The following is an 18,694-nucleotide window of genomic DNA, read 5'->3' as shown; positions in this document are numbered from 1 at the left end:
CTAGAGTATTGTGTCTTTAAGGAAGTTCACGTAAAGATGGAAAGGACCCAGACAAGTTGAGTACAATTTCTGATAATTTTAGAATCAAACTGTTTAGACTGGGTGAGAAGTGTGAGAATTCTAATGAAGAGAATGACTCTTACAAAACTAAGAATCCAGGCAAAACAAAAATTAATTGAACATCATGAAAATACTCTACCACATTTTTATACTGAATTAGCCAGTACTAAAATTGTTGTAGATATGCCATATGAATAAACTCTGTGGTCCAAGTCAAATTATGTGTGATAACTTCTCAGTTATCAGTGTTATGCACCTGAATTGAAAAAACAAACCAGATATTGAAGAGGACATGAATTGAGTGTTATGTGTGGACTCATGGAGAACCTAGACAGCCAACAGCCACTTGTTCATTTCTGAGTTCTTAAAGCTTCCTCTATCAAAATCACTGCATTTAATTACTCATCACAGAAGAGATAAAAATAGACTAAGTTAACTATAAATTAAGAGTCTGTGTGTGTGTATATATGTGTGTGTGTGTGTGTGTGTGTGTGGTGACTATTCTAATTACTAAAATAGGTTAGGACAATTTTTTTTTTGTCATAGAATCCTGAGAAGACAATCAAAACTTTATGTACATCTCTGCTACCTGGTGGGCTATTTAAACACTTGTAAAGACATTTTAGACCAGGTGCTGTGGCTCACACCTATAATTGCAGCACTTTGGGAGGCAGAGGTGAGTAGATCTCTTGAGGTCAGGAGTTTGAGACCAGCCTGGCCAACATGGTGAAACTCTGTCTCTACTAAAAATACAAAATAGCCGGACATGGTGGCACTCACCTATAATCCCAGCTACTCAGGAGGCTGAGGCAGGAGAATCGCTTGAACCCAGGAGGCAGAGGTTGCAGTGAGCTGAAATTGTGCCACTGACCTGAAGCCTGGGCAACAGAGCAAGGCTCTGCCTTAAAATAAAAAAAAAAAAAAAAAAAGAAAGAAAGAAAGAACTTTTATTTAATTGTCATTTTTAATTCATGCTGTCTCTAGAAAAAAAGTTTTCTCAGGCCGGGCATGGTGGCTTACGCCTGTAATCCCAGTACTTTGGAGGCCGAGGTTGGGAGTTCAAGACCAGCCTAACCAACATGGAGAAACCCTGTCTCTACTAAAAATACAAAATTAGCTGGGGATGGTGGCACATGCCTGTAATCCCAGCTACTCGGGAGACTGAGGCAGGAGAATCACTTGAACCCATGCGGCAGAGGTTGCAGTGAGCCAAGATCGTGCCATTGTACTCCAGTCTGGGCAAAAAGAGTGAAACTCTATCTCAAAAAAAAAAAACAAAAAAAACTTTTCTCATGCAAAAAGTTGATGTTGTAACAGTAGCCAAAATAATATTAGGAAATATGTTTTGCTCATGAAACATTTCTGAAAAATTCTCCAATAATAAAGATACTTATTTCACTAGACATGTTATAGAACTGTTAAATAAGGTATTACAGAAACAGTAATATTGAACAAAGCTAACTAAATTGACTGAATTGCTTTTGTCATTGCAGATTGATGATGATCAGGTTAACTGAGAATGAAAAAATGTGTTGACTATTATAAAATAGTCATTGGAAGGCTTATACACCTGATAATAGAACCTCATGTATCTTCTGCTACTGAAGTCTAATATGACTAAATGCAGCAAAACTTTAATGCATCATGGCAAAGCATATTTTCACTAGGTAAAGAATGCTTTTAATGCGCTACTGATAGAATACTATTAAACCCTTTATAATCTAGAACCTGGAGATTGATGCTGCCTGCCATCTACATTGCAGCAAGACTTCAGGACCTTGAACCTTGGGTTGATAATCTCATGACTCAGAAGGGCCCCTGGAAACATTTGAAATTGTATACCCATTGGAGATCTTAAGGAAAAGCTAACCAGGGAAGCTTCTCCTCAAAGCAGACAGTAGCATTGATATAGATAGCTTTATTTTTTTTTAACAAGATTAAAAAAATCAAGAAATACATCTCTGCTATCATGACACTCTTAGTATACTGTTTTTTTCTTATGGCTCGCCAAATGACAGAAACAAAAAAGGGGTCTCTTGTGTGCATTCATGAGCTACACTTTTATATGAAAATGATTTTGGCCGGGCGCGGTGGCTCAAGCCTGTAATCCCAGCACTTTGGGAGGCCGAGGCGGGCGGATCACAAGGTCAGGAGATCGAGACCACAGTGAAACCCCGTCTCTACTAAAAATACAAAAAATTAGCCGGGCGCGGTGGCGGGCGCCTGTAGTCCCAGCTACTCAGGAGGCTGAGGCAGGAGAATGGCGGGAACCCGGGAGGCGGAGCTTGCAGTGAGCCTCTCGAGATCGCGCCACTGCACTCCAGCCTGGGCAACAGCGTGAGACTCCGTCTCAAAAAAAAAAAAAAAAAAGAAAAGAAAATGATTTTGCAGCCAGCCTTCTATATAAACAAACTTACCCCTTGATAGGTAAAAGATAAAGGGCCAATGTGGGTGAGATTTTGTTTTTTTGTTTTTTTTTTTTTTTGAGATGGAGTCTCACTCTGTTGCCCAGGCTGGAGTGCAGTGGTGCCATCTCAGCTCACTGCAACCTCCAACTCCGTGGTTCAAATGATTCTCCTGCCTCAACCACCCAAATTGCTGGGATTACAGGCACACGCCATCATGCCCAGCTAAGTTTTGTATTTTTAGTAGAGACAGGGTTTCACCATGTTGGCCAGGATGGTCTCGATCTCCTGACCTCGTGATCTGCCCGCCTCAGCCTCCCAAAGTGCTGGGATTACAGGCATGAGCCACTGCATCTGGCCTGGTGAGATTTTTTTTTTTTTTTTTTTTTGAGACTGAGTGGCTCTGTCGCCCAGGCTGGAGTGCAGTGGCTGGATCTCAGCTCACTGCAAGCTCCGCCTCCCGGTTTTACGCCATTCTCCTGCCTCAGCCCCCGGAGTAGCTGGGACCACAGGCGCCCGCCACCTCGCCCAGCTAGTTTTTTGTATTTTTTCGTAGAGACGGGGTTTCACCGTGTTAGCCAGGATGGTCTCGATCTCCTGACCTTGTGATCCGCCCGTCTCAGCCTCCCAAAGTGCTGGGATTACAGGCTTGAGCCACCGCGCCCGGCTGAGAATTTTTAATGGGACATCTGTTGCCTCATAATATCAAAAACAGAATATTTGTGCACTGCTCTTAACCTACTTTATAGGTTAAAGAGAACTTATTCCGAATAGATTATAGAGTGTTGCCAGGAGGCCATTACTCTTCTTAATGTGTATCATTTGTTAGGTCTTTTTTCTCCCCATGGTTTAGAGTAAATGAGGCAATGATTAAAAATTTACTCCCTATGCTGGGCATGGTGTCTCACGCCTGTAATCCCAGTACTTTGGGAGACTGAGGCAGGTGGATCACGAGGTCAGGAGTTCGAGACCAGCCTGGCCAACATGGTGAAACCCCATCTCTACTAAAAATACAAAAATTAGTAGGGCGCGGTGGCGTGTGCCTGTAATGCCAGCTACTGGGGAGGCGGAGGCAGAAGAATCACTTGAACTTGGGAGGCAGAGGTTGCAGTGAGCTGAGATCATGCCACTGCACTCCAGCCTGGGCAACAGAATGAGACTCTGTCTCAGAAAAAAAAAAAAAAAAGAAAGAAAGAAAGAAAGAAAAAAAGAAATTTATTCCCCATAATAGGACTTTACAGCAAATTCTATTGTAAAGGCTGTGGTTACACAATAGACTTTAATTTTTCTTACTAAAGCTGTGCTAAATAACAGAAATTCTCTAGATTATTTACTGTATAAACAGACATATCTGTGAAGTTGCTAATACTTATAGTTGCACATAGAGAAATTCACTAGGTATTACACAGATTCAGTTGTAGGAGATTAATGAATAGGCTGCTTGTTTGAAATGAGGAGACCATTTATGTAGCTAATTATTTGATCTATTTAACTTTAGTTGGTGGGTTCATGGGACCCTGGCTGAAAAGCATACTTGAAACTTTTGATATTATCCCCTGGATAGTCAAAATAGTACCTCCCTACTGCACTGTATTCTCTCAGAAGTTATTGAAGTTTGCATGCAGTTATCTCTAGAATGTCAAATGAACTCTCTTTAACTGGAACCACAAAAAGTCAAATACATAAGTGACCATGACGACACCATAACCGATGAAGGACCTGATAAAAACAAAAACCAAAAATAATGGAAACTGAGAGAGACACTAAGACCCTGAGTTTTAGTCACACTCTGACCTATTTGAGAACTTAACCATAAGGGTGAAAATTTTTAAACAAAAGTATTGGAGGCCATTATTCTGGACTGACCTTGTGCACTAGACCCAGACAGACCAAATCAAAGTAAATGGAGTCACTCATGTTAAACATGAAATAATCAAATTAAAAATTTAAATAAATAGGTAGATCTTAAAACAGGCCAGGTTTTATTTTTGTTTTGGAAACAGCAGATTTCAATACAAGATGGTCCCCTCTACTGTAACCCTAAAAAACAAATAACGTGAAGTTCTTGTTTCCACTTTTGAAACCCACAGTTCTGCTATTTCACAATGGGATTTGAGACTAAGTAAGTACACTTTTGATGGTGACAGAGTAATATCAATGTCTAAAGTTTTGGTCTATCTCTCAAAATTGAGAACGTGACCAAAAGGGAGAAATTGTTAAATTAATGATCTCTAAAGCTGCCCCCTTTCCTGTTTAACTCCGGTCACTAGGTTTTTCGTACATAGTAAACTGAAACCTAACTGGGTATATAAATGGACTGTAACCCATTATTGTACCAAACACTGTGCTTTTGCCAAAAAAAGAACATCAAGTGTTTAAATTGTGATTAAATCAGGTAAATCTCAACCTGTAATCAATCTGGCTGTTTCTGTACCTCACTTTCATTTTCCGTATGTCACCTTGCTTTTGCTGTCTATAAATCTGTTTTCATCAGGTGGTTGTGCTAGAGTCTGTCTGCGCCTACCCTGGATCCACAGGCTACCCAGTTTGCAAATCATCCCACGCTCAATTGAATTCTGTTGCTCACGCCTGTAATCCCAGCACTTGGGGAGGACGAGGCAGGTGGATCACGAGGTCAGGAATTTGAGAGCAGCCTGACCAACATGGTAAAACCCCGTCTCTACTAAAAATACAAAAATTAGCTGGTTGTGGTGGCGCATGCCTGTAATCCAGGTACTCAGGAGGTTGAGGCAGGAGAATTGCTTGAATTGGGGAGGTGGAGGTGGCAGTGAGCCGAGATCGCACTGCTGCACTCCAGCCTGGGTGACAGAGCGAGACTCCGTCTCAAAAATAAAAAATAAATTAAAAAAATTAATTTCTCTAAAGATTTTTTCTTTTAATGGATTTCAAATGTTTTCTATGATGAAAAGTAAATAATGTGCCGTTGGGCTGTGATTTTCTAAACTCATCCCTCAGCTATTTCCCCAAATTATTTGATGTCTTTTCAAAATGCTTCTCCAATTTTTTTCTTTTCTTTTTTTTTTTTTGAGACTGGGTCTCACTCTGTCACCCAGTCTTGATTGCAGTGGTGTAACTACTTACAGCTCACTGCAACCTTGGCATTCCAGGCTTAAGCAATCCTCCTGCCTCTGCCACCTAAGTGGCTGGGACTATAGGCATGCACCACCATTGGTGGCTAATTTCTTCATTTTTGTCATGGAAACAGAATCCTATTATGTTGCTCAGGCTGCATTGGAACTCCTGAGCTCACATAAATCTCCCATCTCAGCCTCCCAAAGTGTTAAAAATACAGGTGTGATCCACCGTGTGCTTCTGCAATTTCTTGTGAGGACTATTCCCAATGATAAAAAAGTACTCTCTGAGCACAAATCTAAAAGGAATCTGACTTCTTCTATGGAAGTGTCACTCTCCAGGATTTCAAGGGTCTAGGGAAGGGCAACTACTTGAGTAGTGTGATCTGTGGAGGTGCATGGGCTTTGGAGTCAGATAAAGTTGATGCTGAGTCTCAGCCCAGCCACTTAGTAGCTGTAGGTCTTTGCACAAGTTTCTTGATGTGGAAGAGTTCTATATACCACATATGCAAAAAAGGTAGAATGATACTGATAGTAAAATGATATTTTTTCATCCCTCTTGTATCTATACCCATAGCCAGGTGCTTTTATAGTTGTTCCCATCGAGATCTGGAATCTGTTTTCAAAACCCTATATCTGGCTGGCCTTATTTGCTCAGGCCAATAGAAACCTGTGAACATGACAGTGGGCCAATTTGGGGCCTAGGCTCAAATTGTATTGACTGCTTCTGTTTTTCTTTTAGAATGCTGCCATCTCCATGTATAATGCCCATGTTAGCCAGCTGGAAAATAAGATACCATGGGGAGGAGAAGCAAGGTGCCCCTGTTGACAGACCCAGAAGCAGAAGCTCACCCTCAGAAGCACAGCTGTCTAGTCAACGAGCAGCTGATGATACATGTCTGAAGGAGCTCAGCTGAGACTAGAAGAATGGCCCCACTCGGCTGGGCCTAAATGGCTGACCGTTTCAATTATAAACTAATAAGTTTTGGATGGTTTGTTATGCTGCAATAGCTAACTAATACATGTACCCAGTGCAGACAGGATGCCAGGATTCCGTGACAGGTTGACTACGAGTTGGCTTCTAACAGTGGGCACCCTCTAGGTACTGATTTCTTCCCCTGATTTAAAGTTGGATGTTTTGTAAGAGAATTTTGGGTAATGCAGAAATACTTGTAGACATGTGTGCATGTGATTGGTGCTTAGACTCACATAGTCCCCCACACGACAGGAGAAAACAGATAAACACAGCCTGACCATTAGGGCCAAGACCAAATAGCAAAATACGTTTGCTTTTAATCTATTTTCTCCATCTCTAAATATTGGAGTTCAAGTGTGTGGACAGAACTGAAGACGTAGTTTTTCTTTCTCCTGTGGCCCCATCATCCTTTGTTCACTATCTGGTCTCTAAAAGAAAGGCGGGCAACAGGTGGCCAGCAGTCGCTTACCTGTGGCTATTTTATTCCTGCTGCCCTCAGCTCTTTCTATGGGCACTATCTGGTCCACCCTCGGAACCAAAGAGAGATGTTTGTAGGGAGAGTCTCTTCTTTCACTCTGGCAGACAAGAGATGTTCAGGCCCTTCACACCGCTGATATCAGAGCTGCACTTCAAAGTGACAGCTATGGTCCATGTGTGGCTACTGGGTTCCAATAATGTGCCTGGTCTGAAATGCGATATGCTAGAAAGGTAAAATACAAAGTCAGTTTCAAAGATTTAGTTCCATATATTTATATACTTCATCAATAATTACATATTTCAGGCCGGGCGCGGTGGCTCAAGCCTGTAATCCCAGCACTTTGGGAGGCCGAGACGGGCGGATCACGAGGTCAGAAGATTGAGACCATCCTGGCTGACACGGTGAAACCCCGTCTCTACTAAAAAATACAAAAAACTAGCCGGGCGAGGTGGCGGGCGCCTGTAGTCCCAGCTACTGGGGAGGCTGAGGCAGGAGAATGGCGTGAACCCGGGAGGCGGAGCTTGCAGTGAGCTGAGATCCGGCCACTGCACTCCAGCCTGGGTGGCAGAGCGAGACTCCGTCTCAAAAAAAAAAAAAATAATAATAATAATAATAACAATAATAATTACATATTTCTCACACATTAAAATGATAATATTTTGAATATAATGGGTTAATTACATTGTTAACAATCAGTTCAACTTGTTTCTTTTTAAAGTTTGGCTACTAGAAAATTTAAAATCCACACGTGGCTGTGGATTTTGTAAAATGAAATTTTAGAATTTCTAAATTTTTTCTAAATTTTAGAATTTCATTTTCTAAAATGAAATTTTTCTAAAATGAAAATCATTCAATTCAGATGATTTTCTCTTTTCTACAATCGCAGGCTGCCTGCTCAAAGGGCCGGGCCAGAAGCCAGGAAGGTCATAAAAGCTGAAATTTTAAAATAATTGTCATTATATTCTTTTCATTTGTGTATAGCTTTCTAATGTATTATTTATTTATTCATATGACCTTATACACAAGTTTAAAGGCAAATACTCTCTGGTATGGGCCTGGCTCAGCTCAGAGAGGAAGCCCTGTCAGAAGTGGGGCCAGCCTAGGCTGTCACTCTTCATTCAGTACAGCGTCTGATCACATCTTCTGTCACTCAAAGCCTGACGGGGCGGGGATTTAAGCAATATCCAACCAGGGAAGCTGCGCTGGAAATCGTCCAATCAGGCATGCAGCTGGAGCGGACGGGACGGCTTCCGGGTTTGGCGGGGCCTTTGTCTCTTGCTGTAGCCGGAGCTCCAGGTTTCGTCCTCGCTGCTCTGTGTCTTCTGCTCCTGGAGGCCCATCCTCTGTGGCCCTGTGACCTGCAGATATTGGGAGATCCACCGCTAAGACGCCAGGACCCCCTGGAAGCCTAGAAATGGTGAGAGTGCCCGGTCCGACCTCCCGAGAGAAGGGGAAGGGGCTGTTTGGAACTGGTGGGAAGTAGTTGTGACGGGACTCAGGCCTCTCGGCAGTCAGCTCCACGATCTGCGCGCCGAGTTCTCCTTGCCCAGCTTGCCTCAGTGCCCTTCAGCTATAAGATGGCGGCTGCGCTGACAGCCGGGACCCCAGGCATCTTGTCTCTTCCCTTCGCTAGTGACTGTGCTCTGGCCTGGGGGCCCTCTCTGGGCAGCTCTGCACCCGCAGCGCCGCGTCTCTCAGATTGTGCAGGGACCACAGGAGGGTTATCAGGGGAGAATCCTGACTCGGGGTGCGGGTTCATGAATGGGAAGAGCTTTGGTCCGTGGCTTTCCCAGTTCCTCTTTTCTCGTATTAAAAATGTATGGGAGTCGGCCGGGCGCGGTGGCTCAAGCCTGTAATCCCAGCACTTTGGGAGGCCGAGACGGGCGGATCACGAGGTCGGGAGATCGAGACCATCCTGGCTAACATGGTGAAACCCCGTCTCTACTAAAAATACAAAAAAAAAACTAGCCGGGCGAGGTGGCGGGCGCCTGTAGTCCCAGCTACTGGGGAGGCTGAGGCAGGAGAATGGCGGGAACCCGGGAGGCGGAGCTTGCAGTGAGCTGAGATCCGGCCACTGCACTCCAGCCTGGGCGGCAGAGCGAGACTCCGTCTCAAAAAAAAAAAAAAAAAAAAATGTATGGGAGTCACTGCAAAAATATTAAAGGTTTTTTTTTTTTTTTTTTTTTTTTTTTTTTTTTTGAGACAGAGTCTGGCTCTGTCGCCCAGGCTAGGGTTCAGTGGCGCGATCTGGGCTCACTGCAGCCTCCGCCTTCCGGGTTCTGGCGATTCTCCTGGCTCAGCCTCCCGAGTAGCTGGGATTACAGGCGCCTGTCACCGGGCCCGGCTAATTTTTTTCTATTTTTAGTAGAGACGGGGTTTTACCTCGTTGGCCAGGCTGGTCTTGAACTCCTGACCTCGTGATCTGCCTGCCTTGGCCTCCTAAAGTGGTGGGATTACAGGCGTGAGCCACCGCGCCTGGCTTAAATAATTTGATCAAACAGTGATTCAAGAATCGTAGAGCTCCCAGCTATGGTTTGTAGTTTGTTGTCTATGGGAGAGGCTTGAAGGAAAGTCATTTATAAAATGCATTATGAAGAAAACTAAATTTAATAATTGGTTAGGTATAGTAACGTAGTTTCTTAATTTGTACAATATCGGTGAAGATTTCCTGGTTGTGTAATCAGAGATTAATTAGCAGTTTATATTTGTTTAAGCCTACATTTTCTCTGAATGTAGTAATTAAAAAAAAATGCACCTGAGTTGGATTTTTTTTTTAAGTAGGAACCCAGGGACTAGAGACACCTCAGTCTAATTGCCTGTCACTTAATTATTTTAATTATTTTCACACTCCACGGGGAACTGATTCTCTGCTGCATTTTTCACCTGTGTCCCAGGCAGGGTCTTAAATCTAACCCCTATCCCCCATTTCTCCAGCCTTACGCTGGCTTGCAGTAAGATATTAAATTTCCAATTTCTTCTGGCATTCCCAAATGCCAACTTTTCCTCCCTAATTCACATTATCACCTATTTGTCCTTTGGTGTACTTGTTTATGCCATATTTTAATTGTTTTTGACAAAGCATTAAATGGTGCTTCTAAGATTTGTTATCCGTTTGTAAATATTTCCCATGTAAAGGAAACAAAGACTAATCCTCAGACACTGTATTGTAGAAAATCTCTGTGTCTCTTTTCCTTTTATCTTCTCTAGGCACAGAGATCTTATCAGAATGTTTTTGGGTCAAGGTTTTGGTTTGGAAAAATCTATGGGGTGATTTGTCCCAGTGCAGACAGGAGGCCAGGATTCAGTGACAGGTTGACTACGAGTTGGCTTCTAACAGTGGGCACCCTCTAGGTACTGATTTCTTCACCTGATTTAAAAGAGTCCTCAGCTACCCTTTACTTTTTTCCTGGTCCTGGGTTTCAGTACTATCTGGGGATAAACCAAGATATCCACCATGGTTCTGTCAGCTAAAGTGCCTAGTGAATGTCAGCTTCTGGTTTATTTTCTCCCATAGGATGACCTGAGGTATGGCATGTGTCCTTTCAAGGGAGCAAGTGGATGCCCTGGGGCTGAGAGGAATCTTCTGGTGCACTCTTATTTTGAAAAGGTAACTCCTTTAGACATTAAAATTGTCTTCACCCAACTCAGCTTTCATTTCTTGGAGACACATTGCTGGTCAGCCAATCAGATGCTGGTATTGAGGGGGAAACACAAAAATAATTTCTGCTCCCTGGATTATCTAAGGGGGCAGAAAAATAGTGAAATAAATATAGTTAAAGAAAAATACTGGGGGAAAAAAAGTGAAAGTTTTGTTACTGAAAAGTATTCCAAAAGACAAACAACAACAACAGAACTGACCCCAGTGAGATGGTGTAAGAGCTTGCAAAGTAAAATGCACCTGGGGCAGTCACTGGGGCATAATGCGATGTCTTCTGAATGGGTGGTTCTTGAGCACAGAAGTCAGCAGGAGTGGGTGGAAGGATCTCTCCGGTGATTGAATGACCTGACCTGAAACACGAGTCAGACACATCTGTTATTTAATCAGCACTGCCACTACCTGGGTTTGTCACCTCGAAGAGGTTTATCACTTATTTTGACCTCAGTTCTTTAGCTGTAAATTGCGTTATATTAGTAGGGCTTGAAAGGTAGAAAAATATTTACAAAGGTCATAAAAGAGGTGGATTTCCGAAAAAAATATCTAATCATATATTTCGTTTGTTAAAAATTTGTTTAAAATTCTCATTTACCTTTTTCTTTCCTAGAGTGAGTTTAGGAATTTTCTCAGGTGTGTTTTTTGTTTTTGTTTTTTTTTTGTTTTTTTTTTTTTTATGGCTGGGTGATTTCAAACAGAATTTCAAAGCTTAGCTTTTAGAATGCTACTCCCAGGCAAAATCCCTTCCATTTTAGCTGTAGAAAATGAATACATTTCCACAAGAAAATGTGGTGGATAATTGGTGAGTTACATAGATTCATTAAAACATCAGTTTCTTTTTTTTCAGGGTAAATTTGTGACAGTGAATATCTGTGTTCAAATCCTGTTCTATTGATTTTTGAGTTTCATGCTGAATATTATGAGATGAAACTTGGTACTGTCTAGAAGTGCTCCCATATGACTAATTGTTTATGACATAATTTTAAATGGAATTAATAAAGTAATATATTTATTGTCTGGAAGAAAGAAATAGATACTTTTGCTTTTCTTTCTTTCTTTTCTTTTCTTTTTTTTTTTTTGACACTGAGTCTGGTTCTGTCACCCAGGCTGGAGTGCAATGGCACCATCTTGGCTTACTGCAGCCTCCGCCTCCCGGGTTCAAGTGATTCTCTTGCCTCAGCCTCCTGAGTAGCTGGGATTACAGGCGTGCCACTATGCTCGGCTAATTTTTGTACTTTTAATATGGGTGACAGAGTGAGACTCCATCTCAAAAAAAAAAAAGAACTTCCTCTATTCTAATGTCAAATTTCTAATGTTATCAGAAACTTGCATTTAAGAAGCTCTGTCAGTGTCTTATAGTTGACTACAAATCATCTTTTGAAGAGGATTGACACAAGATGATTGTCTGGATGGCAAAGTCTTAGGGCAGTTACAGTAAAAAAAGAACATGATTGACAAGGAAATTTGGTTAGCTCTGTGGCATACAATGATTTTAGGTAACAATTGTAATTATTATTAGTAGTAGTAGTATTTTTCGAGATTGAGTCTTGCTCTGTCTCCTAGGGGCAATCTTGGCTCACTGCAATCTCCACCTCCCGGGTTCAAGCGATTCTCCCGCCTCAGCCTCACAACTAGCTAAGATTACAGGCACCTGCTATCAAGCCCGGCTAAGTTTTGTATTTTTAATAGAGACGGGTTTCACCATGTTGGACAGGCTGGTCTTGAACTCCTGACCTCAGGTGACCCGCTCGCCTCAGCCTCCCAAAGTGTAATTATTAATAACATACACTTAGTCATATTAGAATTATAGCGATTTCCCTTTTTTTTTTTTTTGAGACGGAGTCTCACTCTTTTGCTCAGGCTGGAGTGTGGTGGTGCGATCTTGGCTCACTGCAACCTCTGCCTCCTGGGTTCCAGTGATTGTCCTGCCTCAGCCTCCTGAGCAACTGAGACTACAGGTGCATGCTACTATGCCTGGTAATTTTTGTAGTTTTAGTAGAGACGGGGGTTTCACCATGTTGACCAGGCTGGTCTTGAACTCTTGACCTCAAGCTATCTGCTCATCTTGGCATCCTAAAGTGCTGGGATTAGAGACGTCAGCCATGTTGCCCAGCCCTATAATTTTGAAACACATACCAATAGCATATTTATACAAATATAGTCCAAAAAGAGTAAAACATTTCATATTTGACAATGTTTCCTGTATGATTTTTTACTAAATGATCCAAATTTCACCATTATGTTTGTGTATTAGTGATGTCAAACCCAATGGCTTGATCTCGGCTCACTGGACCTCTGCCACCCAGGTTCAAGTGATTTTCCTGCCTCAGCCTCCTGAGTACCTGGGATTACAGGTGCCTGCCACTGTGCCTGGCTAATTTTTGTATTTTTAGTAGAAACGGAGTTTCACCATCTTGGCCAGGCTGGTCTTGAACTCCTGACTTCATGATCCACCTGCCTCAGCTTCCCAAAGTGCTGGGATTACAGATGTGAGCCACTGCGCCCGGCCTTAATGAATCTTTAGACAAATTTATCCAGTTTTAATGTTTGACCATAAGGTATTATTCTCAAAACTTTTATAACTACACATTTTTTGTTATTAAAGAGTTGATCAAAGCTTTAAGAGAAGCTTGTCATTTTTATCACAGTGTTCAATATATATTACAACTGGATAATACCCCTGTAACTTTAGTTAATGTGCTCACAGAATCTCTTTTACAATTAAATGTTCAAAAATTATCCACAATTGGTTAAAACTTTCAGTTTTATTCTATCTAATTTAAAACAACCTTTTAATCTAGACAAATCTACATTTCTATTTTTTATAAACTTTTATCAAAAACACATTTCATTTTCTTTGCATACCTTGCATGTAAAACTGTTTTATAGTAGTGAAAATTCCATGTTACAATGTTAAATCTTTTTTTTTTTTTTTTTTTTTTTGAGACGGAGTCTCGCTCTGTCGCCCAGGCTGGAGTGCAGTGGCCGGATCTCAGCTCACTGCAAGCTCTGCCTCCCGGGTTCCCGCCATTCTCCTGCCTCAGCCTCCCGAGTAGCTGGGACCACAGGCGCCGCCACCTCGCCCGGCTAATTTTTTGTGTTTTTAGTAGAGACGGGGTTTCACTGTGTTAGCCAGGATGGTCTCGATCTCCTGACCTTGTGATCTGCCCGTCTCGGCCTCCCAAAAGTGCTGGGATTACAGGCTTGAGCCACCACGCCCGGCCACAATGTTAATTCTTAGTAACTTTTACCCATGGTGAAAACAGTGGTAAGTGGGATTTTAGTTATGTACTAGATGTGGAGTCTAGTACCCAGGCACAAGTGTAGATAAGGTCTGACTCTTTCCAGTGTGTTAATAGTTAGAGGGTGTAGCTGATTCCATGTGCCCCAGGCCCTACCTAGCTCTAAAGCTGGCAAATTGTACAGTAAGAGCCTTAGTGGCATTTTATGAAGTATTCAGAAGGTCTAATCACCTTTAAATTGTATAACATTTCTTGTATAAAATCCCTTTCATGAATGCTTTGATTTCTTATACAGACTATCTACAATATGTTTGGACTTTCTGATTTATCGTAAACATCCCTCTTTTTAAATAACCAGTCATTTTATTTTAGGAAAAGAATTTGCTATACAAGATTTTTTTTTAATATAAAACTTTTTTTCTTTATAACCTTCTTTGTATAGTAAGGGGGCATGACTAATTCCATATGTCCCCAGGCCTTATTTAGAAGCTAATGGCTTCAAGATAGGAAAATTGAACAATTTTTAAAAGTCAAAGAAGCAGTTTGTGACCTTCAAGTAGTTGGTAAACCTAATATGTGACCTGTATAATTTTGATCAAATGTTTATATTTTGAAGACATTTTATCTTTCCAATAATCTTTAAAACTGTTTAATTCCCAAAAGATTACTTGTCACATCTACTAAAAGGCATTACAGTTTTTACTTTTCTGACAAAATATTTGATTTAAGCTCTTATTGTTTTTAAACCAATTAATCAGAGCTCTTTTATATCACACACACAACATAGAAATATACAGACAAAAGATTCAGTAGTTGTAAGGTTTTTCCTTTGTCAGTTTCTTAATTGAATTACTAGCTTCAGGGTGGATCCCAGGACCAGGAAAACATGTAGTTCTTACAGCCTAAAAAGTAAGGCAGCTGGAAGGCAAAACAGATCCTCCAAAACTAAGGGTTCCATTTTAAAATCAGATCCATTTTTAAATGGATCCAAAAAACAATCAGTTTATTCCCATGGAAATCTTATTTCTCAGTTGGGTGTGGGGACATCCCCATACTTTTTATGTGGTCAAGGGTATGTTTCTCTGATTCAAATGTGAAGAGCTATTTCCCCATAACTGCTATTAGCCATCCTCAAAAGTATATATCTTACCCAATTATTACATATCAAAATTCTTTCATATGTGAAATAATTTCTGATAACCCCAAAAGTAAAAAAATGTCATATAATGAATGCAACACAGAACAGAACCTCAGATTTTGAGAGAGACTTATCCACTTGCAATTCATGGGGTTTTCTGAGGAGAAAAGAGTGTTTCCCAAACAGGGTCTGTGGTACCTCCTCTGTTTTTCCCAAGGAGTGCTAGGTCAAACACAATAAAATGGAAGATACTCAATCTGTTTGACATTTTACTGAATAATAAAATTATGCAGTGAAAAGGACTTTTGGGGGGTGTACAGTTCTATGAATTCTAACATATCTCTAGGTTTGTGTAACCCACAATATAATCAGGAAGCTCAACAGTTCCAACACTCCCCACAACCCCCTCAGCCATCCCATCTTGCCACGCTCCCCCCACATACAGGCTATTAGAGCTTGAATATCTGGTTTAAATTAAGGCTGACTTTTAAGCATAGTGCTCTTTTAAATTTCTTATTACCAGACTTTAGTCAGGTCAAGCGGCCAATATCTCTGGCTTTTGAACTTTACCAAAAGCAGCCTCACAGGTATTCTGAGAAAGGAAAACTTAACACGGTTCCTAGAGGGGAAGAGAATCAAAAAATGATTAAAGGTCACCGAAGTATCAAACAAGAAAGTACTCATTCCCTAAGCTGGAAATTGAACCCTGAACCTGGGCCACCGTTGTGATGGTGGAGACCAAGAGAAAGTACTGTCACATGGTTACAAGGTCAGTCTTCCAAGGACATGACTGACCAGCTTACTGGGCCATCTTGAACCTTTGAGGTCCTAGGCCAGCATTCTATCCTGAGGTACCCCCTCTTAATTACAGAACAATACAGAAAGACATTTATAGCACAAAGTACAACAGATTTGTTATGTCTTAAGACTAGTATCACAAATGCATTTTCCAATTAAAACTTTACAGAGGAGATAAACAGTGATTTTTGCCATTCATTCAATGAGTTTGCATATATATAGAGAGGCCAAAATTCTGTTTGGTAAGAAATTTGTACCCTTCTGCCAGCATGCCAAGCTTCTGGGTTCCTTTTCCCTGAGTGGTCCTAGTGACATGGCTGGCTGCCCCACAGCACTGGGGGCCAAGCCGCAACACAGAGGAAAATTATCTTCTTTCATTTTGGCCAGAGCAAAATATGTGTGACAAAACACATATTTTTTGATATTGATTGCCTCTCTACTTGGCAATCAATATCAAACTGACAAGCCTCAAACTTGCCCCTAGTTGGGCCCTATTATCATTAATTCAACCTCCAATCAGGAGTTTCAACTTGTGGCCTCTGGGCAAGACGGTCACCCTGAGTAATGGAAAAGATAATAAAGGGAAAGGAGAGAAAAAAGCATTGCCTGTGGCGGGGTAGGGAAGGCAAAGAGCTCAGGGAGGCCGGAGAAAGACCCACCAACTGCAGCGACAATGAAAAGCTCAGGTGGCTGCTTGTCGGTAGGAAAAGGATCTTTCCAGCAGTCCCGTCAGCTCTCAAATTCTCCCTTTTGGAGAGGAAAAAGCTCCCTATGTTCCGTGGTCCTGGAGATGCCTCATTCTGTCACTCATATCTACCAGCAAAGAGTGCAAGACAGCTTAATCAAGAAAGAATAGCAATTAACATCCCATAGTACCAAACCAGTTCTTAGCTGAGAGGGACTTTACTGAGAGGGATGTCTAACCTTCTAAATCTTAACAAGGACTATAACCTTCCTAAGCTGGGCCTCGAATCCAAGTTCAGTCAATCATCCTTGCCTTTTATTAAGAGGAGCCTTTAACCCACTCTGCTTTAGGAGAGACTATAATTACCCTAAGTTGGGCCCCTAACCCAATCCCATGCTTTACCCAGGTATATGCACCCTACTCACTCAGTGTCAGCCGTTAGTGGGCACAGATGGTTTTCCTTTGGGTCAGAGATCTCTTCAATATAGTCCCTTTGTGGTTGCCAGAAAAATGTTACTGGAAAGAAGTCCTGACCCATACCCCAAGAGAGGGTTCCTGGATCTTAAGAAAGAATTCAGGGTGAGTCTATAGAGTAAAGTGAAAGCAAATTTATTTATTTATTTATTTTTTGAGACGGAGTTTCGCTCTTGTTGCCCAGGCCGGAGTGCAATGGCGCAATCTCGGCTCACTGCAACCTCTGCCTCCCGAGTTCAAGTGATTCTCCTGCCTCAGCCTCCCTAGCAGCTGGGATTACAGGCATGGGCCACCACGCCCAGCTAATTTTGTATTTTTAGTAGAGACCGGGTTTCTCCATGTTGGTCAGGCTGGTCTCAAACTCCCGACCTTAGGTGATCCACCTGTCTCGGCCTCCCAAAGTGCTGGGATTACAGGCGTGAGCCACTGCACCCGGCCTGTAAATTTATTAAGAAAGTGAAGAAATAAGAGAATGGCTTTCTCCATAGGCTGGTTGCCCATTTTTATGGTTATTTCTTAGTTTTATGGTAAGCAAGGGGTGGAATATTTATGCCTCTCCTGTTTAGACCATTATGTTGTAACTTCCTGATGTTGCCATGGCGTTTGTAAACTGTTGTGGCACTGGTGGGAGTGTAGCGGTGAGGATGACCAGAGGACACTCTCGTCAACATCTTGGTTTTGGTGACTTTTATCCCACTTCTTTACTGCAAACTGTTTTATCAGCTAGCTGTTTATGACCTATATCTTATGCTGACCTCATATCTCATCTTGTGACTTAGAATGCCTAACCATCTGGGAATGCAGCCCAGTGGGTCGCAGCCATATTTTACTCAGCCCCTATTCAAAATCGAGTTGCTCTAGTTCAATATATCATTGACAGAGTCTGTGTCTGGCTATGTGATAAAAAAGAAAAGAGAGCACCATGTAATATATAATGGAAGAGTGTTTCTTTCCATAAGCTGTTCCTGGAGAACACAAAGGATGAAAAATTTTATTAATCACAGCTATTTACCAGGGTTATCGATATGTTTCATCTTTCCCCACCTCTTCTTTTTGTTCCATACATTTCTTCTGTTTGATTTTTCCTGAGTTGTATCTTTTATAATCGGTAAACATAACTCCAGTGTTTTGCTGAGTTCTGTGAGTAGCTCCATCAAATTATTGAACTTGAGGAAGGTCGCAGGAGTCCTCAGTTTTTAAACAGTAGCTCAGAAGTGTAGATGGGCCTATGGGGTTTGTGACTGGCAACTGCACTGAGGGCAATGTTATGAGACTAAGCCCTGAATCAGGGTCTTTGCTGACTCTGCATGGTGTCAGAATTCAAATGTTAGACATTGAATTGGTGCTAGAGAATTGCTTGGTGTTCAGCAAACTCTACAGATTTGGTGCTAGTAGAAAGATATCACGGAGACCTGGCCTGGAATGGAACTCTTGGTGTCTTGCAATGGGAGGCTCTATTCTCTGTGTAAAGGAAGACAGAGCCTTTCATTGTCGTGTGATTCCAGGTCTCCTCCTAGGGTAAGAGAGGATGAAAACTTAGAGGAAAGGAACTCTGATGACAGACCCCCTTTTCCCACAGCTGTCACCAAAGGATTCTGACCCACTCACAGACATACCCACTAGACATTGACATGTCCACATCCCTCCCAGGACTAGTCATCACCCTTGGGAATTTCACCACAGCATTGTGGATC

At 41.8% G+C, this 18,694-nt stretch overlaps 1 protein-coding gene across 1 annotated transcript in view; it reads left to right on the top strand.

Annotated features, from left to right (window-relative positions):
- The first annotated feature begins 8,281 nt into the window (after positions 1-8,281).
- Positions 8,282-18,694, top strand: part of LOC693860 (uncharacterized) — a 47,204-nt gene continuing 36,791 nt past the window's right edge. The window contains 2 exon segments of the mRNA XM_028840126.2: positions 8,282-8,428; positions 10,526-10,618. Coding sequence (XP_028695959.2) covers positions 8,426-8,428; positions 10,526-10,618 — 96 coding nt within the window. The 5' untranslated portion in view covers positions 8,282-8,425.

The sequence above is a fragment of the Macaca mulatta genome, chromosome 19 (genome assembly GCF_049350105.2).
Source record: "Macaca mulatta isolate MMU2019108-1 chromosome 19, T2T-MMU8v2.0, whole genome shotgun sequence".
NCBI lineage: Eukaryota > Metazoa > Chordata > Mammalia > Primates > Cercopithecidae > Macaca > Macaca mulatta.
Note: the sequence above shows the minus strand (reverse complement) of the source record. Positions and strands in the feature narration are given on the sequence as shown.